Raw genomic sequence first — 24,802 nt, forward strand, 5'->3', positions numbered from 1 at the left:
ATTAAAATACTACTAATAATAATATTAATATGGTCCCCTGACACCCACACACACACCCACACACCCTTATATACTAAGTATGACTTTTTATGGAATGAAATACCCCTTGGTCAATTTGGGTTAGCTGTCAGGACTGTGTCCCTTCTCAGCTTTCCGTAGCAAGACAGTTGGGAATGCAGGTGCAGCATCAGAAGCTGACAAAATCCTTGAATTGGTACAAACACCCCTAAGCAATAACAGAAAACAGTGATACCAACACTCCTCTCAGCACAAATGCAAAACCATAACCTCATACGAGCTACTGTGAGGAAAATTAACTCTGTCCTAACTAAGACCAGCACATCCCAGCAGGCAACGTTGGCCATCAACTATTTTAGAACCTGATTGCTCTGCTGCTTAACATCAGGGTGGTTTGTTCTTTTTTTCCCCCCACGCTATTATGTTTACCTCAACCACTGCACTAACAGAAACGCCTCTGCAGATCAAGTCTGTGTTACTTTAACAAGTGCTGCTGAAGGCCAAGGCCTTCATTTTTCACCAGAACGCTCTCTGTGTGGCAGCACAACTCAGGCTGCACGCCGACCCGTCACAGCGCGATGGCAGTCCCAGGGAGCTGACCACCTCCCAGACAAGGCAGCACAAGGACCAGAGACGCTGAGAAAGGACGTATGCAAGAACAATAGCAGAACCAAGAGGAAAATCGCTGTCTGCCACTCCCCTAGCTACAGATTCACACTGTTTCCTACCAAAATGACATCCTGTGGATGTGACCAGTGCTGTGAGATTACAGCCCAGCAAATGCCTCACAGCAAGGTCCAGACATTAAGGACAAGCCTGCAGGAACAAGGAAGAATACTGAATAAATCTTCTCCTTTTTGCCTTTTTCTCTAGGGCAGAGAAAAGGCTGGAGAAGCAAACTAAAACCAGATACTCCTTAAGGGACTAGTGAGCAACACTTGATGTCTAAGCCAAAATAACTTCAAGGGAATGGCAGTGTCGTGACTGATTCAGAAACGCTCCCGCCCCAGCCCCACCTCCCTGGAGAGAAATGCAACACCGCACCAGCATCTTTCTCTCTGCTCTGCAGAAACCAATCTCCTGCCAAACTCTGGCTGACTGGTCAAAGCAAAATTAAACATTTATGTGTCAGATGGATCAGATACGTGCACTGTCACTCATTCATTAGTGCAGACACTTTAATGAGGTTGGGTTACAATCAGAGGGCCCACTATCGCTTCCATCCCAGAGGTGGAAGTCTGTGTGAGCAAGTCAAGGAGTTTTGGAGAACCCAGTTTTCCTAACCCACACAGAGTAACATCATCTTGTTAATAATAGAAGTAGCTGCTGTGGTGGTGGATGAGTCAGAATTTGAAATCCTTCCTCATCACTGTCAAGATTTGTACTTACATCTCATCCTTTCCTCCCTAGTGAAACCTTTGCAAAATCTGTCCAGCCAGCGAGAAGGAAGAAACTACAAACTTGGAAAAGGGATCCTAAAACATAGCTCTTCCCTATATAGTGCAGGCAACCTCTGAGCTGACAGTAGAAACCTTTACGTCTGAAATCCATCCAAAACGTGCATCAGTAGCTTTAGTACGTGCTACCCGTGCGCAGTCAGATGGTGTTTTGATGCTGTGAAATGCAGAAGTGGCTCTCCGGGCAGACCTTGATACCAGCGTAATTAGGAAATGTTGAAATATAGAATAGCATTTTTAATCCTCAAAAAGAATCAGCTAAGTCTCATACCAACCATTTTTTAGCAATATGCTGATAAGAATGGGTAAAGAACCTTTATCCTCCATACTAACGTATCTTACTAAGAAACTAAAGGATGTTGACACACAAAAATCCTTTCATGAAAGCAAAAATAAGATAACATTATAGAGACTATCTTCTATTGCAAATGGTTCTCACGGACAGTAAAACTAGCCCTGTCAATTGAAATGCAGTACAGATGGTTGCAATACCTCGCCCAAAGCAGATATGACGATTCTTGCTTTTTCTACGTCACACCTGAGTGCAATGCTCCCACACATTTTGTTAGGTCACACTGCCACAATCACCACCAAAAATACAGCTCAGACGGGTTTCATCCTGCATGGTGATAAACTGGTTTTCCTTTGCTGCAAAGATAATTCCAAGGAATGAAGTGTTTGGTCCAGAAAATCCCCTTCCAAATCACTATTATGAGATGACAGCAGATGGCACTGCCTGAATTCATCTGAATCTGCATGTTTCCTCCAAACCCAGCCAAGACAAGGGGGGCTGTCAAGGCTCGCCCTGGAGTGACTGGCTCACACGCACAAGCTAATAACTAAAAACATAAGGCATTTGCTTTAGAGAGAGAGTGAGCTGCCCTCTCTGTGCTTTAGCAGGAGCTGAACTCCAGGTCAAATATGGCAGCAAAAAGCTTAGTTTAAGACAGCAGAAGTACCCATTCAAAATTCACCCCACTCCCACCTTTCATGGGTTTTTTGCCTATGCCTACTCAAACAGGATGGAAACTAGATATTCTGCTTCACATGAGCCTAGAGGGGACAAAAGCGTTCTGGATTTTAGTCTCAGTACTCCTGACTTATTATTTAAGAGAATTACTGGCGACCTCTCTTATCTCGCACTTTCAGCTCGCAGAGGAAAGGTCTGCAGGGACAGCCGTTTCATTGATTCAAGCATGTTCAATTACAAGGCCATTCTGGAAGCTGCTCAAGGTACTGCACAAAGAGAAGAGGGTTTTATACATATATACATGAATATGTATGCATGTGGATCTACACAATGGCTTTTTTATACCTCTGTATAGTACACACTAGACTCCTTTGTTAAACCCTCAGCAAACCAGACTCTGAGTCCAAGAGCTCAGGTACACAACACTCACACATTCAGTTAGCTGCCAGAACACAAATAATTTTTACACAACTGCACAAATATTGATTAAAAAGTTATTTTTTAATCTATTTTCAGACACCAGGAGGGCTTAGAAGCTAGACATAATTCACACAGCAAGGCTTCCAATATTCCGAAGTCAGACTTTGTGTTGAATACCCAGTTCTCACCAATTTTGTTCTCCACAAGAGAGTTTAGCTCAGTATCCTGTTTTAATGTAAGCTTTAAAAGCCACCTCCAAGACCACTGAGACATCAGAAGGGGAAGCATTTAAAAACCTCACTTCCTTACACTGCAAATAGCCTGCAAGTTAAGACACCCTTCACGTTTTTGTAGTTTATGTGTAGCGACATCACCTACTGCTACATACTTCTTGCCATACCTTCTCTAACCATCAAATGTAAGAAGGGAATAAGAAGATGCCAATGACTTCTGCTGCCTACCACCGAGTGCAGCCAGCTCAGAGGTTTGAAAGGAGAGAGTAAGGAACAAAGTCGCCTCAACCAGGGTCTCAGAAGGCAGATGGGGGCATCAGGCAGGTGCGTGGCCAGCCTCAGCTGCGGGCTGCAGCAGCACCCCATGTGCTTTTGCAGAAAGGGAAGCTGCCAAGTGGGTTTCAGTAAGCAGTGGTCACCATGGCACTTGCACTAGCCGGTGCGCAAGACAGCTTGGGCTGGGGCTGGTGCCAGGGCGAGGAATGCCTGCTGCACCAGGAATGTCCTGCCAGGGAGCCCACCGCCCAGAGGGCAGGACACACACTGGCAGCCCTATTTTAAATCCCAAGCCGTTTCAGCAGTGTTTCCGAGCGTTAATGCTACCAAAGAGCAGTCACGCCTCATGTGTATTGTGAAGGGAAAACAAATAAGCCTTTTCCTTTCCCTTCTGGGCCTCTTATGTAGAGGCCTATGCATAGGAAGAATCTTTTGCTCAAGCAACACCCCAGAAAAGCTAAGGATTGCTTGGGATCAGTTTGGATGAGGATGCACAATTCCTGAAGCTCTTACTAACTTACCGATGACACTACATGATTTACATCCTCTTCATGCCTCAGCTTCCTTAACTGTGAGGCAGGAGCGAGTTGTAGGTCAGTATTTTTCATACGGTCTACAGGCACTATCTTTGCACACATTTTGAAAAACGTTAAACACCTGGCAAAAGACAAGATACAGAGGAAATGAGAGATTTTTCTGGACCGCAGAATTTAGAAAGTTTCAGCCTAAACTTCTTAAGACAAGGGATAAAAGCAGTCAGCAACCTACATATACGTCACCACTAGTTTAACAACTCAGAATACATCATAGCAACATGCTATTCCAACAGATTATGAAAATACATTGGTAGAATACACTAAAAACTGAAGGAACAAGCTTGAAGAAACAGTTGAGATAGAACACTAAGCAACTATTTCCCTTGGCCAACCTACAAACTTCAAAACGATAGGAAAAATATTTTTCTAAGGGAGAGAAGCATGCTGTCCATGGGTTTTTGCTTCCTCAGTGTTATTTTAACTCAAGCTGCATGTAGTCGCAAGCAGTTGGAAGTAAAGGTACCACATGCACTGCAGATCCGAGCCGTTTCAAAATCCAAACATCATACGTGCTGCCTGTGTAGTAACTGCTGTACATCCAAAAAGCATCTCATCAGGACTGGTCTCTAATAAAAAGACTGTAGAATTCAGTTTCCCATCAGGCTAACTTGAAAAGCATATTTTAAATACCTGTGCTACATTGTGAAGCAGTTCAGATTTTCTTTTTGGAGGGGATGGGGGGACCATCCAACTCTGGCATCTTCAAGAGCACACCTTACCTCTTGATCACCATGAGAGAGCATTCACAGCCCAACCTTTCCGACTGCAGAGAATTTCCAGTCGAAAGCCTTCTTGCCACAAGTAGAACTGAGTGTCAGATTGTTCATTTAGTCAGAAGTCGCACACCGAGCACCTACCTCTTCTGTTACTTAAAAGGAAACTTCTAAATCTTACAAGACCTGTATTTGCAGGAATTTGAAGAACAGCCTCCTTAATTTGTTTACAATTATCTTTAACATTTGAAGGATTGGTGTGAAAAACTTGTAAGGAGGTGTCAAAGCTGGCCACTGAGCACGCAGGACAGACACACTACACACGCAGAGTAAGTTAAGTCAATTACCTGGGAAAGATTTTATATTGATCCTTTGACTAACAAAATTAACATCGAAGCAAGACACACATTAAGAACACAAATATGTTTGTCCTCATTTTTAAGAATTCTGTCCCGCAGTGTACACAGAGGAAAATCATGGTGTTACACTGTTCAACAGACAAGCGAAAGTATTAAACATTACGTGACCTTCTATTAAGTGATGAGACAGCTAGAGGTTTAAGCAGGATGAGAATTGCCTCATCTCAAACCAAGTTTTCAAATATCAGTGTAATAGCGATGTATAGGCTAGTCTCAATCTTGGTTTTAGATACATTACCTTCATTTTTTACACTGAGTATTATGCATATAATACAATAGAGTCATCTGTCTGTCAGACCATAAAAAACCCAACACCATCAGCACACACCAGCCAGATTAAGGAAACAAACATTTATTAGAAACTGATAAGTTCAGAGCTAAAAAGTAAACATATGTTTAAGAGAAAGAATACACAACTGGACACAGTCATCGAAGGCACAAAATGAAAAATTAAATTTGAAGGACCCCGTATTTTCAACATTTGAAAACATCATCACCATAATTTCATTGCTCATAATGGCACTTGCACGTTACAAACGAATTGGAGCAAGTCCAGAAATAGACACTGCCAAAGGCATCTCCACATCACGCACACAACACGTTTGCTGATTGGTCACAGTCAAGGAAAACGATTGGGAGCTGGTCTCACGAATCCCACGGACATACAAGAACGCTGGCAAAACCAAGAAACATTCCCATCAGAAAGGCATTGTACATAGGGGTGATTCAGACAGAATGACTTCTTGTTTTTTAAAAAAAGTGCAAAGTCCAAGGTTTCCCCTGAGGGAAGGCCAAAAGACACAGCTAAAGCTGCTCTTTTCCACTATCCGATAAAACAACCTTTTACAATACAAATTTTATGGAGTTGTTATGTATCAGTTTATGGAAAATAAACACCAGCCATGGAAGCACTGAACACAGGTTTACAGCTGCTGTTTGAGAAACATGGCCCAAATATCTTCTGTATAGTCAAACAAGGGAGGTTCAGGCAGTTCTTAATGTTTGATTGCTTATTTGTTTGTTTAAAAATAATTAAAAGAGACCCTTAATAACCTTACAGAAACAAAGTTCTTCCTTCAGTAATCCAATTCCAGAAAGTGGTCTAAAAGCAGTTGCTTTTAGAAGGTCAAGGTAAGTATGAAGATAACCCTGAATTTACAAAGATTAAGACATCTCACACTGCAGAAAGCAGAAGCCGCCTAACGAAGGAGTTTGGCAATTAATTGTTACTCTATTTCAGCGCTGAGGCCTGAAGGCAACTGAAATGCAGCAGCACCACCAACATCCCTTCCCCCAGAAAAAGGAAGTCACTTTGGAAGTACTTGAACATGGAAATACCTATTTTCTACACTGAGGCAGTGTTGTTTTTTTTGAGGAAGAGCTGTTTCTCAAGCAGTAACAAGTTCCCTGGGCATGTTTGCTTGCTTCACTAACACCCATCTGACGGGTGCGTGGGATTAGCAGCCCCGTGTGGTCACCTGGACCAAATGCTTCAGTGTTATACTCTGAATTTCACACACACAGCCAGTGTGCATAGAAGACTGAGGGAGAGAGGATTCCTCATGTGACAAGCCTGTCAAACCTTTAGAAGCTGATAGTGTAGCCCTGTGACTAAGGGAAAGAATGGGCCGTCCAAGGGAAGCATTTCTCTCCCCAGGGCAGCTATGATGAGCTCTGCTATTGGCTGCATTACAGTCACTGTCTGCTTCATGCTGGATCCTCCACCCTGTTTTTAAGCAGTAACTTGCACTTGTATGGAATGGATCTAGTAACCAAGCCTTTTCTGTCCTATTACGATCCCATAAATCGTGCAGCAGTAAGCCAAAGCTTGCCGTGGTTAACGGTGCTGGCAGTTACAAGGGCAATGAACAGCAGGTCCAGCGAAGCGAGTGAAGAAAACCACCGTCTGTACTCCAAACACACTCTGTAAATTCATCTGAGGTATTCTCAGACCATGGAACAGCAGTTTCTCAGGCTCTTATTCTTGAAAGAAGTGTTTTAAAAAGGTTAGCCTGAAGATAAAGGTGATGGGCTGTGTTTTAATGTGTTACTCCGTCCTTGTCCGTATGCAACACCCTGTTTTCTTTTTACAAACTTAAGTCTTCAAAAATAACAAAAGTAAGTGCTTACTTCTAGGCGTGCAAAATGTTGCCTGTGAATTGCTTGAGTATAGGCAGCGTGACAAAACCAAAAGTCACTTTCGGATATTCAGAACGAAGGCAGTACAAACTTCTCCTACCTTTGGTTTGATCCAAGCCAAATACACATTTACAGAAGACAGATGCAAGGAAAAAAGCGCCAATGAGTAAAATATGCATGATTTCCTTAAAAAAGTAAACATACTACTGATTTAAAGATCATTTCTTGAATTTTTTTTAACTCAGTGACATTTTAAAGTGCAACATTGGTATCTTTAGAAACAGTGAAGTAAAATTTTAAAAAGTTTCCTCCCACTTGAGGGTAAAAGTAGAAGTTGCAGCATCTCTCCACAAAGACCTGTCTCTGTGAGAGCAGATTGCTTGAGACGTCACTTTGATTCTGGTGTTTCCAACAACATTAGAAGCATCTCACCTTTTTCCTTCATTTCACGCTATTCCCAAGTTCTGCTTCATTTTTTCATATACAACATAGCTGATGCTGACAGCTGGAAGCACTTTCATAAAATTAGGGGCTATGCCCCTGTAAAGTCCTCGGATTCCCTCTGCAGCCATAATTCTTTGAAAGAGGCTGACCATGTTTAGCTGTTGTGCTCCTTCCACTGAGGCTAAAACAAAACAACAATGTGTTATACAACTGTTGTAGACATATTAAAATCATTGAGCAAGAATTAAACACCTGGGTGGTGAGCCTACTTCACCTCTAGGGCCACTGATTAAAACTTGAGTCCTCAAAGAGAGGAAACCTCTTTTATCCCAGACATTTGAGAGAGACCCATGTGTCTAAATCCCACTGAAAAGCATTATCCACCTACATTCCTCTGGAAATCAAGGCTCCTGTCTTTAAGTCTGTGCACAACCTATCAGATCTCAGCTATGAAACTGTCTTCATTGAATGTCCTCCAGAGCAAACACTGCTGTTTCCCTTCCGAAGATGATGCAAGTCCTTTCCATTCTACCTCTAAAATTCAGGAAACATCCTACAATTTAGAAAAGCGCTCCCATAACAGGACAGAAACGCTACACCTTGTAGTCTTGTATGGAATGTACCATTTCAGACACCAGGGCTCTGAGAGCCACATGAGAATCAAGTAGGATGAAGAACAATGCTGGGGTCATTGGGAGAATGGAGCAATGTTAAGAAGTTTTCCAGTTAAGTGCTTGGTTTTCCAAGTTTGGTTGGTTTTTTTTTTTTTTTAATTCCTCTGCTATGCTACAAATGATACAGTTGTGATGCAACCACACAAACACCTGCAGTCCAACAGGACTCACCTTGAGCCTGCATGCGTGTTCTGATAAGAGCGAGAGGGTAACTGGCTAGCTGCCCACATGTGCTGGAAACAGTACCACAGCCCAGCAACACAAAAACCCCTGGGTTCGCGGAGCTCGATGCATAGTGTTCTAGCCACGTACTCTTTAAGAGCTGCCAAGATATAAAATTAAATAATGAGAGCTGCATGCAAGAAAGTGAACAAATGCATCTTTATTCGTTACAGTTCTTACGGGCTGAGTTCTGAAAAGCACCCATCTCACTATGCCGTACTACACGCTTACATTCCAAGCGCAGAGGTAAACTCCTTCATGCAGCACCCCACAGGGTGCAACAAAAGCTGGCATAGCTGTGCACATCACTCCAGGATGCAACCTGTAGAAAAGACCTTCCATACTGCTTTGAAAATGTTCGCTCAAGCAATTCTGCCGACTGCTACCGCAGTGTCGCAGAAAGATTTGTCTAGACTTGAAAAAACTAGTCTGGGCATCTGAGTTACTTCACATGCTTTGAAGCAAAACCTAGCATCCCAGGTAGGTAAAGCATTTTAGTTGTTGCTGATGGGTGTAAGAGGTGCCAGTTCCTCTTAAAAGGAAAGGGAGAGGTGTTTCCAACTCCTCACAGCAACTGTATGTCAGCCACGAAGAATTTTGGCGACATGCACAGGCACAAAGAATTCAGAATACTACAATCCAGCTATACATCAGAGAAAATGGCAAAACAATGGATTCAGTATCATAAACACAGGATAGGTAATATAATGTGAATTTTGTATCAGGTTCTTAAGGCCCATATTTGCTATAGAGCGGGTATGTTCCAATCCAACAGTTATTTAAGCATACAAGCATGCTGCACTGCCAATGACTAGACAATCCTGCCTTACAAGTAGAATTCTTGTTTGGTGCTGTTGCATGTAAGGCCACCCCCCAGCACAGGCAAACAGGAGGGGCAAACAAAGAAAAACGTTGAAGACGAGAGGAAATCGCTGGAAACTCTCATTTATTTATCTATTTTAAATTGAAGACAACAGTAGTACTGCAGGCATATTACAAATCTAACTAAAGATACAGGTATTTTAAAGAATATTTACCCTTTCCATAAATTAACTAGTGAAAGCTACATGCACTCAGTCATCTGAACTCACCTCATAAACAGCAAGGTCAATGCCAGCGTAAGGAATTATACCCAGGATATTAGGAACATATCCTTTGTAGAAGGCCTTTACACCTTCTCTTTTTAAGATCTTCTTAGCACAGTCAAACATCCCAGAATACTGCCCTGTTTTACCCACAGCCAATCTGGTCTTTAAAACCTAATGGGGAAAAAAGTAACCTTAATTACATACCTATTTATTAATGTGCTTTATAAACACACAAAACCAGTTATGTCTCTACTTATTCAGGTGTCTGGAACTGCTTTGCATTTTGGTACTTCAAATCTCCCTTGTGACGATGCTCTTAAGGCTTTGTTGGCAGCAGGCTTCCTCAGGTTTTACCATTACTGCAGAGTAGCACACAAACCACCGTACACTAGTTTGCAAATGATGAGCCTTCTTAATAGCATTTTAGCTTTTTTTTCTTAAAAGAGGTTTTTGATCAACTCAAAGGCAACAGTGTAGGCAACATTGAATAGCAGCATTAGCTGCAGAACAAGGGAGAGCATTAACTTGGTAGCAGATCACACTTCAGACCTGGGGACAGCAAAGCATGTTAGAAAAATGACCTTTCAAAAAGCACCACCCTTTGAGGTAGTTAAGGGATATAAAGATTGTCTCACTGCTGAAACCCAGTATCTGATTGATAATGCACCTGAGTCTATGCAGCGTCTTAGGACAAAGAAATTCATAACAGTATCCAAAAGAAACCACAGAGGGAATTTCCTGAGCAAGAACTCAGCCTACTGTAAAACCTCCTAAGTCTGCAGGAGTTTCCTGGCATTTCATTTTTCTCTTGTACTTAAAACACCCCAAAAACCACTTCCAGGACAGGATCGCATCTTTGCTAGGAAGATCAGAGCATCTCACTGTAGAACAGTTCACCTGCCTTCATTGATCAGGGCCATCCGGATCTACGTAACGTTTCAGCTATTCTCTAACTTAACCCATCCCTGGTCAGGCGAGCTGTGGTTCAGCGGCTCTGACAGCAAGGATGCTATTTAAAAAGAGATCATTAACACTGTCAGCAGCCAAAACAGCTAAGTCCAATTCCTGCAACGGTATTCAGGTTACATTTTCCATTACTTCCAAATCTTGACGGTGGTATTGGTTTGATCCCAGACCCAACTGTGCAGTAGTCCAGTTACTCACACAGTCAGGTAAACATTCTCGGGAACCAGCAGTAAAGGGAAGTAACATCCTACTTTATGTAAAAACCAGCAGGATGTGAAATAGCTACCCTAGAGCAGTTAATATATTAACGCTAGTTAAACCGCAACACATGTAGTACCACATACAAACGTGTCCTACAGAGGAAAGAGCAGTTAATCAACCCGGCCTCGATGTAGCTGTTACATTCTCCCTCCACACTCATCTCCTAATCAGACCCAGCTCCCAGTCACAGTGCAAGAGAACTTCATCAGTTCTGCTACAGACAAGACCATTCCTCGCTGACATACACAGCAGGGAAAAGGATTTAAGCTCAATCTAGGAAGTAGCTTGAATATTTACTTCATTTTACATGTGTTCTTGGATTATTTTTTCCCTGAACTAGGTTTTGTTTAAACATGGCCTTAGACAATATCGTACAGCCAAATATGTAGAACAGTCACAAGTATCAACCAGAACGTGGTATATTCCAAAATGCCTCGTATGGAAATTCTGAAAGCAAGTCCAAGTAAAAATAAATTTGGATATAGGAATATAGAGGAATTCCTACAACACTTTCAGGAGCAAAATGGGTTTTACTTTGGACACAAACCAGACACGTGGCAGAGTGTCCAAGGGAAGCAGATTCTGTTACTTACCTCCATGGGATAAATAGAAGTTTGTGCTGTTGCTCCAGCCAAAGAACCAGATACGAATCTTTCAATGGTGCCTAACTTTCCATCATCCTTCGTGAGTATCTTCTTATACTGTACAGTCAAAACACACAGAATAAACATCACATGCTTTTAAAGAGAGGCAAGAGTTACTATGAGAGGCAGCAGAACATCTTGTCAAGCGGTACTACTTTTTGACACGCATTTACAGTGACATTTACTAACCCAGCAGATATAGCACTACACTCCCTGCAACTCTGTGGACAAAGGTTCTCAAGAATACAATAAATATTCCAGCCTGCAATAATCCTTCACACTGAACACCTCAGCCACCCACTGTGCTGTCAGGTATTCTACAAACAGCCAACACAAGGGTACCCACACCATGGCCCCCAGGTGACAAAGAGGAACCCGATGCCCTTGCAGAATCAGTTCTCCAAAGAACAAAAGATCAACCAGCACTTTCACAGCGAGAGAGCCGTACATGGTGTGTCACTCCAGACAGAGCCACCATGCAGAATGCACCATCAGCTCCCGAAAGACAGAGCAAGAGTAAGGAATAATGTGCTCGAAGTTCCTCTGTGGCATCAAAAATCTGCCATTCAGTCTTAAAATACCCCAAAGTTAACTTGGTTTTTTGTTGCTTTCATTTCACAGTTGTAGAGATGTGCAAAACGTTCATTTAGTGTTACTCGAGGCACTAGCAAGCCCCACAGAGGAAAAATAAAGATGATTTAACTACACCAGAACTGGAGTTCATTTTCCAAAGGAGGATTAAGCCTTAACATGATGCTTAAAGATGATTCAGAGGTAAATATAACTCTGAAATCCAGGATGAGGGCATCTTACATAGCACCACATCTGACTTAAGAGGAATCCTGTGTAAGTTCAGCTAGCACAACGTGCTAAATATTTGGTTGTTGTCACTTCGAAGCAACAAACTAGATAATAATGCAGTACTCCGTGTAAAGCTACTATGCAGGCTGGGAGACATTTTAAAAATCTACGACAGATTTGGTTTATTTACACTGCTTATAATAGCAAAATCTGCCTAGTACCAAGTATTCCTTTAACAGAATACCAATCTTAAATTTGAAAGTCACTAAATTACTGTGACAACATCTCCAACCATGGTAAGAACTCTTAGATAATTAATGGTGCAAATAATGAACATTAAGAGTGATACAGTACTTTATTTACCATTATCTTCATTCCTGAGTTATCATCCTACCTGCTCATAAGCCCAGAACTTAATGGCTGTTTCAGGAGCTATTTTCACAACATTTACACCATTTCCTCTCCAGAGGGATCGGACACCACCTTCTTTCAACATCTGCTTAAAACCACTGGCTATATTCATTTTGTTTGATTTTGAACCATGAACCTAAAATAAACCAAAGTCACAGTAAAGAACACTGCTGGTAAAACCCACAACGTAAGTATTCAATTGCTTGAATGTATCAGCTAGCAAAAACACAGCCACTGTTGATAAACAATCTCACTTTGGTGGCACAAATACTATACCTTGTTCACAATTTTGCCAATATGACTACAGAAAAGACAACTCGTCTGAACACAAAACATGGAAATTGTCAAAGCCTCCACAAGTTAGATGTCGTATTTGGCGATCAGTTTCCATAAGAGCTCCTAAAAACTGAAGTAATACGCAGGAAACGAAAAGGTTCTTGAACATTGCACCCACCTGCATCATCACTTTAAGGCGATCTAACGGTGCTGTACCTGTTCGAGAGACGGCACCAGCCACTCCTCCTGCCAACAGCTGTTTCCACCACTGTCCGGTCTTTTTCTCTTCCTCTGTGAACTCATCTGGAACCGTCAAACTATCTCCTATATCCAACACCTATTAGAATCCAAAGCAAATATGTGCAAATAACTAGCTCATGCCATCATCTCCATTTTATCGACAGTTCTAATTCCAAATTAACCTGCCACCTGACAATATGTAAATAAAGTGCTAGTTAAAAATAAAGGATATCTCTAATTTCCATCCTGTCGTTAACTTGCTATGGATTGTGATTGCTACTCAGTGAATAGCACCTCTTAAAGACTTATGCATAGGCACTGAGTAACAACACCCCAGACCCACCATTTCAAAGACTGCCCCATCATCATTAAAAACGATGACGAATTTCCGCCGTGAGTAGGGCCCAAACAAAGACATTCTCTCATGACCAGCAGACAGCCAGCACTACAGCTCCGATGCTTTTCTGCTGCAGCTAACCTTTCACCACACAGCCTCTGGGCTTAGCATGGTAATCTCCTAAGGATGCTAGCAAGAGATTTCTCTCTCATGGTAATTTACTCACACCTATGTGGGATTTCCCACTCCCCCTATCCCCATACTTTCTCAAGTAACATTTTTATAGCTAATGTATCAGAATATGCTATTTCTAGTAACTGCTGTGTATTATCTTACAGAATTACAAGTTTGCCTAATGCTTTATACATTTTCTTACCATGGGTTACACTGAAAGTACACATTAATGACTTTTCTCAGCTGTAGAAGTTTGAAATTTCATTAAGAGGTGAATGTTCGTACTACCACTCGAGGATCAACAAACAACATTACTATAGGCTTGAGCAACACAACTGTCCAAGACATAAGGCTATGGAATCTCCCATATCAAACAGTCTCTGCTCTTTATGTAATTTAGAACCATGATATATGAGAAAAAATACTCTGCAGAGAATGCAAAGCCAATATGATGCATAAACTAAACCTGTAAAGAAGGAAAAATGTTTTAATAACTGATAAATACTGACTAGAAAGTGTGTTAACTGGGAAAACTTTTTTTTAACTACTGTTTTTTTTAAATTGTAGACACTATGTCCCTGAGTTTTGCTGTGTTCCCTATCTCTTAAGTAGGCAGAATACTGTCTGGGTCACTTGGAACCCAAGAATCACAGGATGCAGGTTATAGAGAGAGCCACTGAACTAAGGGGATAAGCACCAACTATTCTGATACTGAACACACAACAGATGAATTGAAAAGTCCTTTCATCTTTCATGGCTTCCAAGTAAGGTGTCATCAGTTGCTCAACTATATGGAATCACCTCAAAATAGAAATTCAATGTTCTTAGCATCAGGGTTTAAACCTTGTGTCTATCAAGCCTGAAACCCCAATAAGAAAAATGATAAATTTGAGGGTATTATTTATAACAGAAAGGCCACAGCTACCAACTCACAGTAATCCCATGCCAACGCACTATCTGCTTGGAAGAGTCTGACAGCAATTAAAACTTTACAATAAACACAGAACTGGAATAGTGTCAATGCCAGCCAGCGCGTGAGGTCTCACGCCTGCTCTTATCTGAGACACCAGCTGTGCTGCCGTCTAGCTGGGTTTTCCTTACGGCGATAACCGGCTCATCAGCTGACTCCAACACTGGAAGATTGCAAAAGACTTCCAGAATTGTTTCTTGGAGCAAACTAATGACATTCCATAATAAAAACAAATAGATTTGATGCTTATAATAACAATATGACACAACTTTTTAAAGCAAAGGGTTTTTTTTTTCCCACTGAGTAAAATGGGACCAGGACTATCTGATCTCATAGCAGTGCTTCAAGTGTTTTCTGCAGCAAATTCTATAGCACAAAGGAGTGTGAGAACATGTTGACAGAAAATCATCACTAACGACATCGGTGATTTTATGGTAATGGTAATATTAGTATATACATCAAATACTGAACTAATTTCAACGTAAGAAAGAGTTAAAATGTTTCTATAATTTATTTCAGCACATCAAAAGCACTGAACATACTGAAATGTGAAAAGAAAGAGATTTAATACTGTGGTTATCTTTCTGTGAATTATCTCCAAAGGAAGAAAAGGATTCCTTCCTTATAATCACTGACAATTATTGGCAAAATTTAGACCTAGTTCTTCGTTGAAAAGAAACATCACAGAATCCTTCTTGTAAAGGGGAGAGCACAGAGTGAAAAAAACACCAAATAATCTTAAAAACAGGCGTGCTTGAAAGGTAACAACCATGAAGCTGTTATACTCACTGCTGCACACTAACTCAGCAGAGGTGAACTTAAGAGCTGCACTCAGTTAAAATCAAAACTGAACTTACCGTGGAATGTTTCCAATAGCGAATTATTTCCTCAATGTCTGTAGCGGGGTTAAACATAAAATGATCTCTCCACTCATTCCAGTCTACGGTCATTGTCCCATCAGCATCAATACTGCAAAGAAATTCAACTATATAAGGAAACAGTAGAAGGGATGGTTTGGTGTGGTGGGGGTTTTTTGGTTAATACTGGCCATCATGTCAGTGACAACTGACTGTAAGTTCCATACGGAGACCTCAAACTTGAATCTACCATGGCCTTTCAACACTATGCTTTTCTTATCCAAGTGCATTTGGCATACTCCATTTAAAACATGATATAATGCTTCCTTCTATCAACAACATTTACAGGGAAACGAGAGAACATTCTCCCAGAACCAGATGCTCAAACAGTGACTAGACTTACTATGATTCTATCCCCCAAGAACAGAGGGAATATGTGAGAATTCCTATAAAGGCACCACTGAAGGTACCAACACCTTTCAAAATTATCATCCCATTTATCCTGTTCTCTGAATTACAAAAACATAATAATTAACAACACAAAGAAGCTTAAAATACTTTAAGAAATAATAATTCCTGACCTTTGCAAGATCTTTTCTGCCTGTTTTTCTGAAATGCTTATACCCAATATCTTGAGGGACTGGACAACTTCTGATGCTTCAATTTTTCCTTGAAACATTAAAAGAAAGATGACATGTATTTAAAACATGGAAGTTAATACACTTAGCACCTTGAGCTAACTAATCTCCATTGTGACACCTACATAATGGCAAAGATAATCTAAAATAAATTTAAACACTGATGATGTAGTTTGATTGTCTAGTACAAGGACAGAGCAAAGTACAGTACATTAAAATCATGCAACCAAATGAGATGCAAACATTCAGTGAGTTAAAAACTTTTATCTTAATAGATACTTTGAAACTTCCTTATAAGTTTCTCCATTTGGGGAACAAAGAGCCCCAGATCAACAGACCTGGAAGATAAAGAAAAAAGACTATATAATTCATTAATTCAATCTCTAGTAAGCTATAATTATGATCCTATTAGGCAAGAAGTAGGGGTTCCATATTCACAACTTTTAGTCTCCTGTTTAGACAAAGAATGTAAATGAAGATAACTTTTAATGCACAGTTTCTTCCAAGTTTGAAGTAAAAAAATAAATAAATCGAGGCATACCATCATTGTTTTTGTCCAGGCTCTTAAATGCCAGTTTCATCTTTTTCTCATGATCTTTAAGGTACTGCATAAATTCTTCAAAATCTAGCTGTCCATCCTGGTTAGTATCTCCAGCTTTAAAAATTTTCTGTTGAGAGAAAAGTTAGCATATGACTTCTCCAAATTACAGCAGGTCACAAAGCAACAGCTGCAGAGCACAGCCCTGGGTTTATTAAAAAAAAAAAAAGCAAGCATCATATTGGCCATTTCGAGAGTAAAACGAGTAAAACCCCAAAGCATACACTGCAGAGCTAGATTTGGTTTTCAGAATTTAACACACACTCAGCATTTCCATAGAGAGAAAAAACACTCAGCAGTAAAGATTTAAGAAAGCATTAATTATTTTTCACATAAATTTCCTATTCAAAGATTTTAAGGTTTCTTACCAGCACATTACACATACAGGTATCAAATAATTAGTGGAGGGGGGGGGGGACACAGGACAAAATCATGAAAGAGAACAACTTTAAGCCTGTGACTTTCCTGGTTATACATGAAATCTGTCAGTATGTCAGTGAAATTAAACAAATACAGTCTTAACTATGCTCTTTAAACCAGCGGTCTAGTGTGACATAAAAAAACAAGCAGCAATTAACTATTTAACATTTAACGGCTGACCCAAAATAATATAAAGGTCCCGACTGACTGCCCTTCCCCCTGCCAGGGTTTGGGAAGGCAGGACTTCCTGTTTCAAAGCCAAGCCCTGACTAAAATTTAAAAACAAACGAACAACAACAGGCTTGTAACAAAGAGAAACACAGTTATCTTCCATTTTTGCATGTGTTTCCTAGTAACTGTCCTGCAGATAAGAACGCCTACATGTAAAAGGAACTATAAGGGCAACAAGTCTGAAACACAGCCCAGGCCCACACCGCTCCCCCAACGAAGGGCCAGAAAACTGGACCATTTTGCTGTGTGAACATACACTTCTCAAAGAAGGGAATTACAGCAGCCCCTCCACACATCAGCCTGTAGCTGCTGAGGCACATCTCCAAAGGCGAAGCCCTGAGAAGAGCGAAGCCAGGGTTAACAAGCTCTGAACACGAGATTTATGGGGAAATTCTGCTTCACCTCTTGCTTTGGGCACCAGTCCCTGTGGTTTCCCTCAACGCGTGAAATCCTGCGGGCCCAGCACTCCGTACAAGACGGGGAGGAGACCAACCCGGCAGCACAATGTCTTCATTAATTCTCCCTGAGTTTCAGAGCATTTCAGGATACACATGGAGCACATGCCCAAGATTATTCCAAAGACCATCTATTTTGCAGATTGCCTCGCCCAACTGCGGTTTCTCAATACAGTAACTCTCAGCAAGATTTGCACGGCTGTTCCGATCTGCAAGACTTGGTTTTAAACGTTTTGTTTACTCCATGATACATAGTAGAAGTCCTCAAAAGACCAAAGGTGAACAACTTCCACCCTACTGAAACTAAACAGAAAGGAAGTTGAAGACTCTGCTGTATTTGTTGTAGGTGTCTGAAAAAAAATGAAGTAATCTGAATACATTCATGTTCTCTCCTTTGTCTTTTCTATCCCTTTAATAACAAAGAGGTACTTGAATATTTAATCTCAAAACACAGTAACACTGCCATAGATCTCTCAATGGGAGGGAGGCAAATGTGGTTCTCCACACTGAAACAAACAGCAAATTATTTACCTCCCATAGTACAAGTTACACACAACAAAATCAACTCCAATTACTACATGTTCAGATAAAGTTGTTTAGTATGAGCTTAAAAAAAAAGGTGTTCTTAGTAAACTCGTAAATCCAGCCTGACTGTCATTTCTGTTAATAAACTGTCAACAAAGAGATACTCATCAATTCAGTTTCATGCCCTTGCCAATATGGTTAGGGCTGTTCAGAATTTCCCATTATAAAAAAATAGATGTTTACTGAAGTTTAGGGGTGCATTCCTGAATTAAGGAAGGATTAACAATTAAGCCTAATTAAGAAAAGCTAATGGATTAATTATTCAAAAAACCCCAACCCAACAAATAAAACACCCAAACCAAAACGCACCATTAAAAATTAATCTAGCCAGGAAAGAGTCTCCCCTTCCAAGACACAATCTCAGCCCGTGTCACACCCCACATCCCACAGACTACTCCGAGGTAATTTGAGGCAGTGGTACACACACTGGGAGTGAACTCTAATCACTAACTGCTACTGCTCCCTACTGCTATCTGAATCACACACGCAGAGTGTAGAACATGGAAAGTGTTGTTCTGGCTCCCAGATACGACAAAATTTTAACTACATTCCAATTACAAAATCTCCACTGCTGAGGATGACGTGAGCCAACGAAACGGAAATTCCTAGGAGGCTTAGAGAGCTGGCAATTAGTGTGTGTGGAGGGGGCACTTTTCATCTGCCAAATGAACAGATTTTATGTTGCAACAGCTAGAAAAGGAGAAGCACGAACACATTCTCCATTCCCTATTTTTCTTTTATTTTCCAGACTTCAAGCCAGCCTCAGTCATTCTCAGTGCAGCAGAACAGACAGGGAACACAAATGCATGCTTCTCCTCAGCAGGCACATGCATCTCCCTCGCATTACAAACCTAAAAGTTCATACAAATAAAAGCCTCTTAGTGTCTATGAAATGCACTGATGACGTGGGTGTTAAAAGCTTCGGACTAAAACCGGTAATTTGCAAGCTTTTGGAACAAACAGGAATGCTGAAAGGAGCTTGCCTTCCCCTTGCAGGACAGAAACTCCCTCTTGGGGGGTCATATACTCCATAGGCACAGTCAGCAGCAAGACACTCGATCCTGTGGCACACGCACAAATTGCCCATTCACAGCACCAAATTGTTCCTTCAGGTTGGAAGGCACCTCTGAAGGCCACCGAGCACAACCCCGGCTCAAAGCACATCTCATTGGAGCGGGTTGGTGAGACCCGCTCCGACAGTGCCTTGGACATCTCCAAGGATGGAGATTGCACAGCCTCCCCAGGCACCCTGCTCCAACATTCAACCACCTTGAGTTCAACAAGGAACCCAGCTCTGCTGTTCTGCTTTCAATATACTACCAGATTTCACACACTTACAGCCACTTGTCACTGTGCCACTTCCCGGTTCACCACCTTCTCTGATGGAGGAGAACTGGATGCATTTTAAAATAGGCATGCTTACAACAATAGAGCAGGAACCAAACTGGATGCCAGTCCTCGCTTGGAAGTCCTGGGAAACAATGTTCGGTGTGCCTGCCATGTAAAACCTGCCATTGCTTGTTACACTCTCTGTGGGGTCACCTCACCTTGATGCAGGCCCGCCCCCAAGAGCAGAAGGTTTCTTTTTCAAGGTGTGCCGTTTCTTTTCTCACTCTCTAAAAACGTCAACCCCAAGCTAGAAGGGTAATTCACCAGATACAATGGTGACCACAAAGAATCGCTGATTACTGATAGCAATGCTGCTTTCCAAGTCCTGCACAGTGAGGCAACACCAAAGTGAAAGGCCACAAGTGGACTGAAGCGCTGAAGATTTTTATTTTTCAATTTCTCTATTACATAAAGCACGTTGCAGTGTTGAATTCCTACTCCCCCAGACAACCTCTGTATTTGGTGTGGAAACGCAAGCCAGCAGGTCTGCTGAAAAACAATCAGAAAAGTTACAGACAGGCTTTGCACACACCAAAGAATCCTGATGCACTCCAAGTTGCCTGAGGAATTATTAGGCTACTCTGTGCCAAAGTTACAAACTTTAACACATTCATAGCTATAAAGACAGAGAATGCAGGACACTAGAAATGTCAACGCTTTATGTAGACTTTTCACTTCAATTTTTATAGTAATTAGTATCATTATCTGTGTATTGTGCTTAAGCCTTCACATTCTGGTTATGAAACTGAATTTCACGTGAAAGGTGGGGCTGCTCAGTACAAACGATTAGCAATCATCTACTCATAACTTATTATTTCAGCTAATTAATGTAATTTACAGAATATTTAACAGGAAGTGATCCATCAAGAAGTTACTGGGTGTTTCTAGCCTCCCATCACACTATCTACAAGACACAAGTAAAAAACCGATCATTTAAAGATACATTATTGGTGCAATTAGCAATTCATCATTCTGCAATCTATGACTAGAGGTCCAAAGTCAAAAACACTGCATAGAAAAAACGCCAGCACCACAGTGAGATCTGCATCGTGACCTCTGACATTCACCAATTGCACGTTTCCTTTTAAAACCAGAGGTACTATATATAAAACAAATCACGATATTCCCTTCTCTTACCCTCTTCTCCTATTCTTTCCCCCTTCACCTCTAAAATAATTAGCGCCAGTCATTCACACAGCTCTGGGTCCTACAGTTTTAAGTTATTAGACTCTAATCTTATTGGGAGCCAAATTCAGTCACAGCTCAAATATATGCAACTCTCTTTACTGGATACGTACACTACAATACTGAAAATTAATGTCCTTTTCCTATCTGTATCTGCCAAGACTACACAAATTTACGACACTCAACGATAACCTAAAAGTCAGTAGTAAAAATTATTAAAGCCAGTCTTGCCAAACTCCATCAGCTGGGAGATAAATCCAGCATAAAGGGAAAGGGCCTGAGGACACATCCACAGAGTGTTATACCCCAACCAGTGAGCCCACATAACACCGTAGCCAACTAGACTGCCGCTCAGCCTCCAGAAATCCAGCATAACACTGCATTTTGGGCAAAACAGTAATTTGCACTGCCTCCAAAGACCTTCCAACTAGTTTAAATGCCACGCTTCCCTCCCAAAGCATACTACCAAGCGTAAACATTCCCCAAGCAGGCCCTTTAAACCTGCTGCAGACATCAACAGAGCCCCCTGCTCCAGTAGCCGACTTGCACCCTTGGCAGTAGCAGAGATGTTGCTATCAGCTGCAGAGCTTCCCCTTCCTGTTCCTTATCCCGAGCACCACTCTTCCTCACAACAGGAAAGCGCTAGCAGCCGCCTTCTCACTGCTCCATTTCAGGTAACAATCTCTGTAAAATGAGCCTAAAAAGGAAGAGATGCAAGTTGTGAGTCCGCTCTCCAGCACGCCTTGCCGAAGCTGCTCTCTCAGACCTGGATGAACTCTCTCAATTCCTAACGATGAATTGGATTCCAAGAATCTCAAACAGCATAAATGGGAGATACAAACTATCCCTTCTACCTTCATTTATCATTCCTTGCAAGTTACACTGGTATTTTTGACTTTGAACATACTTGGTAGAGTGACTTTTTCCACTAAATCGGAACAGTTACCCTGCTGCAGAGGCATCCCCACCTTACCGTCATCATAAAAGATCTACCAGTGCACCTTGTTTGTTTACCTGGCACACACTGCTGTCTCAAGGCAGGGATTTAGCAAAGCATTTCAACACATGGTGAAGAGATCTTCCAGGGTTGGGGGTTCCCATATTTGGCGCCTGGCATTCTTGCACTTTGCAGCAACAGGAGGAAGAATTTATTATTCACTGTACCCTGCCAGTGCTCAGGAAAAAACCTATCAAGTTAGTATTAAAAAAATTCATTTTATCTCCTTGGATGTTTAAAGTGTTATGAAAACAATGTTTTGTTAATCTTGCTCGTTCACAGGGAGACTTGGAAATTACAGCATGTCTCAGTTAAAAGCTCCTGAAGTGGCCCAGACTGAAATGAAGGAGTGACTTACATGTTTGCTTACAACTGCAGTCAGATATATTACTGAAGATGTCTGTAGTGTTTCCTAATTAGGTCTCCATAATCAGACATAATCATAACACCTATTATGACTGGAAAAACAAAGCTTAAAGGACCTACGGACTTCCAGTTTGCCACAGCCACGTGAGACGACACCTGTTTTGGTAAAAAGTTGAAGATGACTGGCTTTAGTACCAGTTTTTGTCTTGCTGTCAAGATGAGAGAAAGCTTCATGTCACAAAAAGAATGACACACAGACATGAAAGTGCTGAAGCTTCTAAGACTGTGAATCTGCATATCGTGTATGATAATAATTTCTAGGAGTAGATATTGTGTGATGAAAAATGCCCATCTTTCTTCTAAGAAGTGGCTGAAGTTAACTCGTGCTTTCTATACATTTCCAGCCAAGCTACAAGACAACAAGGCTTCAGTTAACTCTGTCTACTGACTTCCTAATTTTGCGATGTAAGGGAAGTTACCAAAATTGAGCGAAGTGCAGAAGTCTTAATAAAACAGTGGACAACTATTCAAGGACATCTAGCTGTAGTTCTGAGAGGCCAGAGAAAAGCACCGAAGGGAACAACTCACACCTGGCCCTGCTCTCACGTCCTCTCGCACCGTGACAGACAGGGGTCTGCCTCGCAGGACAGAATTCCCAATTTCCTCTGGTTTAAAGGCAGCAACACACTTCAAGTGTTCCGAGTATCTTTAGACTTCGTTGGATTAAAATTTTCATAAGCACAGCTCTAAACACGCAGTATTCCACCACGGAGAGTTTAGTCTCGTTGGGCCCTGTTTGCACCACAGAGGCATCAAAGCAGCCTCAACGCAGAGAAGACTTATGTCAAAACCTGACAGAGCCAGTCCAAATAAGATCACTATATTGTTTCCAGAACGTAGTTATTCACTTCAATAACGTCACTCTACGCCCAGCTCCAGGACTCAATGTATAAATAGCACCTAAATTTGAATGCTTAGCTGTTCCTACCGTAAACCGAAGCTTGAAATACGGGGTTCGCCTTCTGCAGGTTTACTGTAAGGATTGATTGCAACAGAAGGAAAGGGTGAACAAAAATAGGACTTCATATAACCACTCACACCATTTATGGTACTCCCGCCTTAGAGACTCACGGCATTCTGAAGGCACAGGGTGAGATCATATGAGATCTGATCCCAGCATCTATTTTGTCTCTCTACTGGACAACTCTGCTAATCCAAGTGACCGTACAATAGCTGCTAAAGCTGCTCATAGAGTGCCATTTGACACTGTCACCACACCAAATTCCTTCTCCGTAGGTGCTGACACGTCGTGCCAGGAATCTTTTGTAGAGCTTTGCAAAGTTACCCATTCCTGGCAGGTAACATACTAGAACAGAAAAGAGGAGTCATCCTGGCAGCCTCTAAGCTGCACACATTTCGGATTTTCCAGTGGTTTACTTTTGTCTGTCAGACACTGACAGGAGGCAGGTCAAGTAGAACACCAAGACAGGAGCTTCTGTCACGTGCTATGACGCCTTGCTATGGGGAGAAAATGATTCTTCCTTAGAGGGACATGCAACCTATCTCCAAAGCTTACCACGAGGTTTCACATCTATTCTCCTTATCTACACCGTTACTTCACCTAAAAGAGTGTCTCATCATACGTTAAACATTAATAAAACTGCCAAGACAACTGATGTAAGGTGAAATAAGAAGAGCATACCACTAGTCCATTACTCAAATGGATAGCAGCTCTGTTTCTTTCAGACAGGCTTATTTCTTCTAGAGAGGAATTGCATTTCAAGAAAAAGTAGCACAAACACTAATTTATACCCTGAAGAGGACGACTTAGGATGAACCACCAAACACAGTAACGCTCACATGGTCCCTTACCAGGAGGTAACCAGGAAGCAGCTACAGCCTCCAGAAGTTGGGTGGCCAGTACTTCCATGTACGTGGATTTCATCCCACGCAACGGAAACTAGCCCTGCAGGGGTATATTTGGAAAACGGTGCAAAGCCTGAGACCCCAATCCAGCCAGGAGGCACCGAAGCCTGCTCTGCCTTAGGATGTCCCAAGGGCTGCCCACCTCATGGTGCTGCTACGCTGGCAGTGCTGAGCAGCTCGGGAGCCAACACTCTGTCACGCTGCGTAGTATTTCCACACCTCATTTCCTTACTCATTAGTTATTAGTAGTTACAAGGCTACTTCTGCCTCTCCAAACACAAATATGATGATTCAATATCCAACTTCATTAATAAAATACCTTTCTAACAAGTAGTAAAAAGACATTTTACTGCATTCAACATCACTTTAGAGCTTGAAGTCGCAGAAGACAGCTTCGAGCTGCAAG

At 41.6% G+C, this 24,802-nt stretch overlaps 1 protein-coding gene across 1 annotated transcript; it reads right to left on the minus strand.

Moving 5' to 3' along the window:
- Nucleotides 1–7,471: 7,471 nt before the first annotated feature.
- SLC25A24 (solute carrier family 25 (mitochondrial carrier; phosphate carrier), member 24) lies at nt 7,472–16,918 on the minus strand (the record flags this gene model as incomplete). The annotated part of the gene is made up of 9 exons (XM_010149003.1): nt 7,472–7,866; nt 8,531–8,681; nt 9,673–9,840; nt 11,490–11,597; nt 12,736–12,888; nt 13,207–13,365; nt 15,607–15,718; nt 16,188–16,275; nt 16,786–16,918. Coding segments are annotated over 9 exons (1,251 nt in total), but the record flags the coding sequence as incomplete, so codon positions are not given.
- Between the last annotated feature and the right edge of the window lie 7,884 nt (nt 16,919–24,802).

The sequence above is a fragment of the Eurypyga helias genome, unplaced genomic scaffold (genome assembly GCF_000690775.1).
Source record: "Eurypyga helias isolate BGI_N326 unplaced genomic scaffold, ASM69077v1 scaffold23603, whole genome shotgun sequence".
Classification (NCBI taxonomy): Eukaryota; Metazoa; Chordata; class Aves; order Eurypygiformes; family Eurypygidae; genus Eurypyga; species Eurypyga helias.